At 40.6% G+C, this 9,317-nt stretch overlaps 2 protein-coding genes across 3 annotated transcripts in view; one reads left to right on the top strand and one right to left on the bottom strand.

The window, feature by feature from the left end:
• Positions 1-2,034: 2,034 nt before the first annotated feature.
• Positions 2,035-5,868, top strand: mesd (mesoderm development LRP chaperone). The gene is made up of 3 exons (XM_055661204.1): positions 2,035-2,295; positions 4,217-4,449; positions 4,913-5,868. Exons 1-3 carry the CDS (start codon positions 2,050-2,052, stop codon positions 5,139-5,141), a joined length of 708 nt encoding a protein of 235 aa, XP_055517179.1. The 5' UTR covers positions 2,035-2,049; the 3' UTR covers positions 5,142-5,868.
• An 880-nt stretch (positions 5,869-6,748) lies between these two features.
• The window catches only part of cemip (cell migration inducing hyaluronidase 1), a 118,407-nt gene continuing 115,838 nt past the window's right edge, over positions 6,749-9,317 (bottom strand). For both annotated transcript variants that reach the window (XM_055661201.1, XM_055661200.1), the window contains exon 29: positions 6,749-7,719. In XM_055661201.1, the coding sequence (XP_055517176.1) occupies positions 7,592-7,719 (128 nt within the window). In that variant the 3' untranslated portion in view covers positions 6,749-7,591. The remainder of the gene's footprint in view (positions 7,720-9,317) is intronic.

Below are 9,317 nucleotides of genomic sequence, written 5' to 3'. Positions count from 1 at the left end.
GTTCCACAGTGTGAGGACATCTGTGCATTTTAAATGTGATTTGTCGTTGCATCAGCCTTCATCAAAATAAATTAAAAACTTAAAGGCGTATTGGGACTTCCAGCTGTTGTAAACTGCTACAATTAAAATTGCTTCTGCAATTTCCCCGTTTGTGAGTTCCTAATCTTATTTATGAAGCAAGATTTCTGGCTGCATGAGCAAGTGTCCTCGGATACTCAATGTCTGATGTATGATTGATTATCATTTTTCAAAATAGTTTGTTATGGTGGTAGTGGAGGAAGATACGATCGTGGCATTTAAAGAGGCTTTTAGATAGGCACATACAATTGTTGAGATATGGATCATGTACAGGCAGGTTAGATCAGTTGACCTTGGCATCATGTTCAGCACAAACATTGGCCTGTTCATGTGTTATACTGATCTAAGTATATGTGAACAAAGTAACACTTCTGTCTCTTTTCACAAAACCTTCACTGGCCAAGAAGTTCAAAACAGCTTATTTGCTCCAGCAAATAAATGCTTTTCACATAAAAAAGATTATAACCAGTAGGTTCAGCTCACAGACACAAGTGTGATTCACTACATACTTCAATTGCTTTTAACCAAGCAGAGTTAACTCCTACAATTAAATGTACTCCACTAAAGCTCTTCACAAAAGGAGAAGTAGTTTGCAATCTGTGATGCAACTAATAGACTCAGTTGATAGAAATGTCTTCATTGTGAATGAGCATTGCTGATGGCGCTGCCCTTTATGTGAGCTGCATATGGGGATGGGATGTAATTCATCAATGTGCTAAGTCTAAGTAATTCAGCATTACTCTTCACATAACGTTTGCAGTCTATTAATGATTTTTTTGCTGTGCTTCATATATTGCAAAATAGCTTTGCAGATAATGCCACACTCTGAATGAGGTTTTTAAATTTATTTATTTTTTAATTTCAAAATATTGTAGCGGCGCCTATACATACAATACATGATCCTTACAAAACTCCATCCAACATTCTCGGAGACGATACATACATACAATACAGTTTCCCCAAATCGCAATTTTACCCAACACCCTTGCCGCTCATGTGGCCCACTGAGATGCCTTTGAATAAGATAATGGCTATCATCTAATGAAGTCCTACAACGGGATAAACCTTTCTGACTACCTTTCCGACATTTCACATCTTGTATGCGTACACGTGAAGTTGACTTGACATTACACTTCTTCTTCTTTGGAGTTTTACGGCAGCCGGCATCCGCAATGTTGCATTGCTGCCACCTTCTGGCTTCATTCCACAGTACTCGTGTCTTTATATTAGATCCTTTTTATAAGCCCAGACCTCAAGAAATCAAACAACAACTTTATTCCTTTTCCTTTCCCTCCACACTCTAGAATGTTCTTTACTGATATTTCTGTCAATCCAATTTTCCTCATTTCAATGATCATAAATCCTCTTTCTGTCTCATATCTCCTACATGCAACTAGGGCATGCTGAACTGTTTCTGGTTGATGGCATTCCTCACACAGCCCAGTAGGGTGTTTTCCCAATATTTTTAATGTGCTGTTCAGGTGAGTGTGTCCTATCCTCAATCGTGTTAATACTTCCTGTCCCCCCCCTCTTCTTGCTGTAATGCCCACTCTGGTTTGTAGCGAATAGAGGTGCACATTGCACTTCACGTAACATTACACATTTTATATTGTTATGCGTTAGATTTAATGTGCCATTTTGTGACGGAAGAGCCATTTGCGCCCGTTATTCCAATTGAAGATGATAAGGATAAGCCTTCATTGGTACTTTGATTAGGCCAATGAAGATAATTTGGTTTAGGCCAACATCCCCATCTCCAGTTGGAGAAATAAATAACTCAGTGAACTTGCCTGAAGCAGCCGCGCCGCGCGCTCCCGCTCAAGTCGCCTAGGCAACGCCGCGCGCGCTCCCGCTCCCGTCGCCCAGGCAACGCCGCGCGCGCTCCTGACGACGTCGCCCAGTGATCGCAGGTTCGTACATCGCCGCGCGCGCTCCCGCCCACGTCTCCTCCTAGGCAATGCCGCTCACGTAATGCCGGGCGCGCTCCCGCCGCCGACGCCCAGGCAACGCCGCGCGCGCTCCCGACGACGACGTCGCCGAGGCTTTGGTTGCAAGATGGCGCCGAGCAGGTTGTGCCCACTGCTGCTGCTGCTGTCGCTGGCCGTGATGTGTGCCGGCGTGGTCGGTGACGACAATCGGCCGAAAGCCGGCAAGAAGAAAAAGGACATCCGCGACTACAACGATGCCGATATGGCGCGGCTGCTGGAGGAATGGGAGGTAACACTCTCCGTGGGGTGGGTAGGGTGGTGTGGGCCACTACACTACACTACAGGGCGCAGACCCAGGGCGCTACCGAACCCAGACCTTTGTGTATAATAGCGCCAATATCCTTCTGAGTCCACTTCTCTGCTGCGTAGTGATTGCTCCAGAGTTAAAGAAAGACTTTGGAAACACTTTGGCTTTCCGTTTTACATATGGAACAAAATAAAATTGGGTCCGACCTTGGAAACCGTTAAACCGCAGGCCAGGAAGTCGGTTGACTCTTCGTTTGTACAGCTTCTTGAATTTGTGCCTGCTCTTCCTCGAGACCTACTGACCTACTGCTTAAGGTCAGTCGTAGTTAACCTGTTGGTGTGTGTCCTGAAATCACACGTGTTTGGCATAAGTACCAAACCCGAACAATTACATTAGCCCAACGTCAGTTGTAGGGAAACTGTTGGAGTTTGTAATGGAACTCGGTCTGTAGGTGGGTCTCGATCCGAAACGTCACCCATTCCATCTCTCCAGTGATGCTGCCTATCCCGCTGAGTTACTCCAACACTTTGTGTCTATGTACCTAAACCGAACAATTACATTCTTTCTCGCAGGTTCATACACGTTTGTAAACACGATATTCAATAGATAACATAATAAAACAAACAAAAAACGTTCAATAAATAATACAACAAAAACAATATTAGTACAAAACAAAACACAGAAGACCCCAGTGTAAACCGGACAGTTTTTAGTTTGAAGTTTAGTTAATGTTTGTAGGGTTCAGTTGCCCGGTGGATGTTGGGACAAAGCTGTTCCTAAACCTGGAGGTAGACAAAAATGCTGGAGAAACTCAGCGGGTGAGGCAGCCTCTATGGAGGGAAGGAAATGGGCAACGTTTCGGGTCAGGTTCAGGAAAATCTTGGAAAGAGCAATAATACTGATCAGAAGTGGCAATGGCTTATGAAAGAAAAAAAATGTTTCCAAGTAATACTATTGAGGATGTGACTATGGGGGTCATTTAAAGTATTTTGGATATTTAGAGAGTTTTTGAAGATCCACAGGAGGTTGGCCATTAAGGTTAGAATGGGATTAATATACTGACATGGATAGAGAGTTGGATATCTGACAGAAGAAAATGTGAATAAATGGATTATTCTGCGTTTGGCAAGCCAGGATTACCACAAGTAATTGTCAGTTCCATGCTGACCATTGATCACCTGTTCACACTAGTTTTCGTTTCCTACACACTAGGGGCAATTTACAGAGGCCAATTAACCCACAAACCTGCACGTCTTTGGGATGTGGGAGGAAACCCGAGAAACCCCACACGGACATGGGGAGAATGTGTAAACTCCACCAAGATTGAACACTTTGGCTCCACCAGCTGTGACATTGTGCCACCTTTTATTAAAAACATAAAACTATTAAAAAATCCAAAATACTACTTTTTATATCTCCTCAAACGAAAAATCCAATGACCTTGTATGAATACTTCTGTCAGTAGTTTTTAATTGAAATAAATAAACTCATTGGATTGTTCAGCCCACAGGTTTCCCAGCCTAAATGCTGTGAAGCAAATGGAACTTTGGATGAGGGGCAATGGACTCCAGATGAGGAGTCCTTCAAGGAATACTGTGATGGAAAGTCATCAGTCTGAAGAAGAGTCTCGACCCGAAACGTCACCCATTCCTTCTCTCCAGAGATGTTGCCTGTCCCGCTGAGTTACTCCAATATTTTGTGTCTAACTGATGGACAGTATTTGTTGTGGAAGGGTTGACTAGCTGTGTGGAATTGTTTGCAAGAGTCTGTGTTCGCCTGCTAGTCCTGAGCTTTCTCCTTGCACACCCGCTCCATCACTATGTGAAAAATCAAAAAATCTAAAATCACTGACAAAATAATTTCTCCTTAGTCGAAATTCATTGTGTTATTTGTTTTAATACAGAAAGATGATGATATAGAAGAAGGGGATTTACCAGAACACAAGAGAACTTCACCACCAATAGACTTTTCCAAACTTGATGCCAGCAATCCTGAAGGCCTTCTAAAGTTAACCAAGAAAGGCAAAACATTAATGATATTTGCAACAGTGGCAGGGAATCCCATAGAGAAGGAAACTGAAGAGATAACCAGTCTTTGGCAAGGCAGTCTATATAATGCAAATTATGATGTACAAAGGTAAGCGCCTGAACATTATGGTTAAAACAATTGTGGATGTGCAAAGCTCATCCAAAACTTTGTTTTAGAATGTTTTGGCAGTGTGGCAGTTGTGTTGTATAACGTTTCCTAATCCAGGGTATTAGAAACATTTCTAGTTTGTTGATATTGTACTTGGAAGCCCTTTCAATTATGCAGAATTTGTTCTGTGCAATTGCCGAATTGGTCATTCTAACTTAATATTGCATGTTGACTAGTGATCATTGAAAATTGTGCATGATGCACCTGATTGGATATCCTTCTACTGTTGCCCTTGCTGCTGCTTGATAGATACATGTGCAGTTTCTGATAGTTTTTTTAAATCTTATGCCTCATTGCCTGCTTCTAGTTGGATGCAAGATAATTTTATGCAAAAAAATATTGTGTTTACTTCAGCATTTATAGTCTTAAATTTGAGCATAATTGTTTAATTTTCCTCTTCTAGATTTGTAGTTGGTTCTGATCGGGCCATCTTCATGCTGCGTGACGGAAGCTACGCTTGGGAGATTAAAGACTTTCTGGTAAATCAGGAACGGTGTGCTGATGTTACGGTTGAAGGGCAGACATATCCTGGAAAAGGAGCAGAGAAAAAGAAGAATGACATCAAGCCGGATAAGAAAAAACCTACAGCAGCTTCATCGAAAGATAATCGGGCCAACAAAAATGAGCTGTGAAGTAACTGAGTTAGATGGAGATCAAAAATTTCTTTTTGCATTACATGTGTTGCCTTTTGATGTTGAGATTCCTTAACATGAAGCTGCAGTTGGATTCATGAATACTGAATTTTGTAGCACACGGTGATAGTTTTTAAAGTTGGAACTGTGGTCGGGTCCCAATGCTCATTGTTAATATATCATTTTCTAATGACTTTCAGACTCGATGAAAAGAGTGCAACTGAAGTACAGTAAAAAAAAGATCACCTTTTTGGCCTGCACTTTGTGCTTTAACACTGAATGGGCTGTCTCTTTATTTAATCATATTTAAATGTAAAAAAACACCAAGTACCTTTGTGATTGAAGTACTCTTCACATCCTCGGGTGATTTACTGTTGATGACTTCTATGAATGGTGACCATAACATGAACTCTGTTATTGGAAGAGTTGCTATTTTTCATTCACCTGTGTTGTGTACCAAATTTCTTTTGGACTGTACTTGGGAACAAACGGTACTGTGTCCATTTATGTTATTATCTTTCTTTTGATTAGCCTTTGTATTGAAGAACATTCAATCTGTATCTAATTGTATTACAATGATACAGTAATGTCAAATGTACTTTTCATACAGTAGGAAGAATACAATTGTCAGTAACTTCTGATATTTTTCAAAGAAAATTGTATTCCATTCATCTGAACTGAAACTATGAATCGGTAAACATTTTTTACAGAATAAATCTATACAGTCGGAACAGGATGTCTTGCAATTGCTGTAAAGAGTCACCTATAACTTCATTTCTTTGTTGTTTGCTATGCTAGTAATCTAGCTGCAGCAACTATTACTTCTTTAAATTGTTGGAAGTATCACTACTGACATTTATTGATCAGTTTACTCAGTCCAAACAGCAGCACAATGGTGCAGTTGTTGCCTTGTACTGTCAGAAATCCGGATTCAATCCTGACGATGGGCGCTGTCTGTAAGGAGTTTATACGTTCTCACTGTTGCCATGTGAGTTTTCTCAAGGTGCTCCAGTTTCCTCCCACACTCCAAAGACATACAGGTTTGTAGGTTAATTGGCTTCTGTAAATTGTCCCTAGTGTGTAGGATGGTGCTAGTGTGCGGGGTGATCGCTGATCGGCGTGGACTCGGGTGCAGAAAGGCCTGGTTCCATGTTGTGTCAAATCTAAAGCAGCAGTCAAGCATTGGTGAGGAATGGATGCTCTGTTGATTATGGGTTGACATGCTCAACCTTTCTGTTCATTTCAAATTTGTTTCAATTTTTTGTCATTCATAAAGCATAGAAGCAAGCGCCTCAGCCCAACTTGTCCATGCATGTGCTGTATTTAAATGGTGTAAATTGTTAGTAAACAGTGTGCTCAAGATGGGTATGTGGTCTCAGAGGTCCAAAAGATGACCAGCCTAAAGCAAATGTGATCTAGGTCTTGCTATGCTGCAAACGTTGCTCTAGGGAATTGACACTGATGTATTCCAGATGTATAATGTTCTCCTTGCAGGCATTCCAAAGAAGGGTCTTAACCTGAAACCACCCATCGCTTTGCTCCAGAGATGGTGCATGTTCCGCCAAGTTACCCCAGCATTTTGCGTCTATCTTCGGTTTAAACCAGTATCTGCTGTTCCTTCATATACAAGTTAGAATAGTTGATCTTTTGGCACAAGTCTACACCAAGATTACATATTTTTGAATTGTTTTTTTAGTATAGAGATAATGATCATGTTAATGGCATTTTCTGTCAATGAAAGACTTTGGACTTCAGTGCCAGTATTGCAGAAAATGATTAATATGTACCTTCCAATAGCAATTATTTGGACATGTATGGAAGTGTGTGCCATTCAACAAGTCACTGCAAATCCTTTTCAGCTTTACATTTATTAGGAAACATCACATAGACAATCTGTAATTTATTCAAATGATAGGTTATAAATTACATCCAAAGGTCCCCTTGAAATGCATCTCAACTCTAATAAATTACAATCTCAGCCAACACTTAGAATGCCATTATTTCAGGAGAGCGGTGTTACCAGATAAAGCAACAGCTAAATGGAAAATACATGTAAATTGTACAATACATTTCCACGAGTGTCTTGGTGTTGTTCTATAATGACTCAATAAATAAATAGAAATTTACATACAACACTAAATAAAGTCAGGTTGAAAACACCTCAACATACAGACGTAGGAAGAATAGCATATCCGAAAATGACCAGCTATTTCGGGTGTACGGAAAGATTGGAGTTAAAATGGTTTCTCAAGTACTGTCTACAAATATCAGCTTTTGAAACAAGCCTTGTTCACAGACAAATAAACACAATGTTAAATATATTGTACTACCGCAACATCTTGGGAACTTTGACTATGTTGCAACAAACTGCATTTAAAACTCAGTAGTATTCCAAGATTGATCCTGTATACCAAGACTTGCATTCAGCCTCTGCAGTGAAGTGTGGTCGCTCATAGTTTCAACTTCTTTGTGATGGGGATTGGGAGGACCTCATGAAGTAGGGCTGTATCTTCCCCAACAGCAAGCTTGACCCACTCAGGTTTGAAACTTCCTTTATATCCGACAAATACCAATTTATCTGAAATAAAGTAATAAACAGAGAAACAGCTGTAAAAGTTGCAATTATTGTATATAAACCAAAGCATATCTATGTAAACAGATCCAGAAAACCTGCAATAACCTAAGTATTTCTCAGTAGTGTAAATAGTGATTTTTTTTTTTTGCATTGGCAAGCAAAGGGTGAATTGAACCTGAAGTCTATTAAAAGTGAAAACCAGGAAGAGAAAGGGTGGAATCAGGAACAAAAACCCAAATGCTGGAAGAACTGAGCCAGTCAGGTAGCATTTGTGGAAAGAGAAACTGGTCAATGTTTCAGATAAGTAATTATTCATCAGACTGGGGTGGGGGAGAGATTGGATGGTTTACAGACACAAATTAACAATAACAGAAATGTGAGAAGTAGTAAAATCTGGACAGGTAATAAGCCAAGCTCTTGGCTCCGTGCTTGTCACCCTGTTGGCGACAGTGTCAACCAATCTTACAAGTGTGTACCATGCAAAGATATGGCAACGGTGATAATTCCTCAAGCTCTTATTTTGCACACATGGGCACTATAGCACATCCTTCAGTGTAAACAATAATGCTGTTTCAAACTACTTTTTGGTCACTTTCACCATTTTTTTAATTAAGGGATTATCACACTCCAAGAACAGTGGTTTTAATGGTGAATATAAAGCAAATTCATCAGGACATGGAGTTATAACCAAAGATTGGATAGGCTGGGTTTATTCTCAGTGGAAAGTAGAAGGCTGAGGGGTATCCTTACAGAGATTCATAAAATTATAAGGGGCACAAATAGGATAGTCCAAATCTTTTCCCCAGATCAGGGGAGTCTACAACTGTAGTGCACCGGTTTATGAAAGGGTAGATATTTGAATGTGATCCGAGGGGTAACTTTTTCACACCCATTAAGAATAGGGTGGTGAATATCTGGCTGACAGTGGTGGTGGTGGAGGCAGATACATTTACAATGTTTAAAAGTTTTTTGGATAGGAAAGACATAGATGGTCAGCATGATGAAGTGGGCTGAAGGGCCTCATTTCTCTACTGTACATTTAGAATTATACAGCATGGAAACAGCCCCATCAGCACAACTCGTCCCTGCTAACCAAGATGTGATGTCATGGCTGATGGAGGATACAAGATAGATACAAGATACATTTATTTGTCACATGTACCAATTGGTACAGTGAAAAGTGTTGTCACCTTATAGTGAAGGTGGTAGCATTAGGTGAAGTATTAGCTTAGTTCATCACTATAAGTGAAAGCTAACTTTCTGCAGTACGGTGTGTGCTTGAATAAAGGAGATGCACTGCAATGTTAGCAGAAACTCAGGCAGAAGAAAAGGGTGTGCAACTGGGAGCAGGAGCTGTGAGAGGGATGGAGGTCAGTTTTGACGGTTGCTAAGGCTTTGTGGAACCATGGGGGAGACAACCCTGCTAAAAGCATGGAGTAAAAAGATGAAATGCATTATATGAACAGCCTCCAACTGCCCCTCTCAGCACTCTGCTGAAACAGTGCCTGCAAGTAGCAATTGGAGTTTGGACTCTGCGTGGGTGGGTTGTGAATGCTGATTTGATTTCCTTTTGTTTCACAAGTTGAGCTTCGACTTTAACT

The sequence above is a fragment of the Leucoraja erinacea genome, chromosome 33, assembly GCF_028641065.1.
Source record: "Leucoraja erinacea ecotype New England chromosome 33, Leri_hhj_1, whole genome shotgun sequence".
Classification (NCBI taxonomy): domain Eukaryota; kingdom Metazoa; phylum Chordata; class Chondrichthyes; order Rajiformes; family Rajidae; genus Leucoraja; species Leucoraja erinaceus.
Note: the sequence above shows the minus strand (reverse complement) of the source record. Positions and strands in the feature narration are given on the sequence as shown.

What these genes read in the sequence shown, in the direction of transcription:
- mesd (XM_055661204.1), top strand. Translation starts at nt 2,050, where the DNA reads ATGCCGGGCGCGCTCCCGCCGCCGACGCCCAGGCAACGCCGCGCGCGC. An exon ending in GGCTGCTGGAGGAATGGGAG is followed by an intron (nt 2,296 to 4,216) that starts GTAACACTCTCC and finishes GTTTTAATACAG; the next exon opens with AAAGATGATGATATAGAAGA. An exon ending in GCAAATTATGATGTACAAAG is followed by an intron (nt 4,450 to 4,912) that starts GTAAGCGCCTGA and finishes TTCCTCTTCTAG; the next exon opens with ATTTGTAGTTGGTTCTGATC.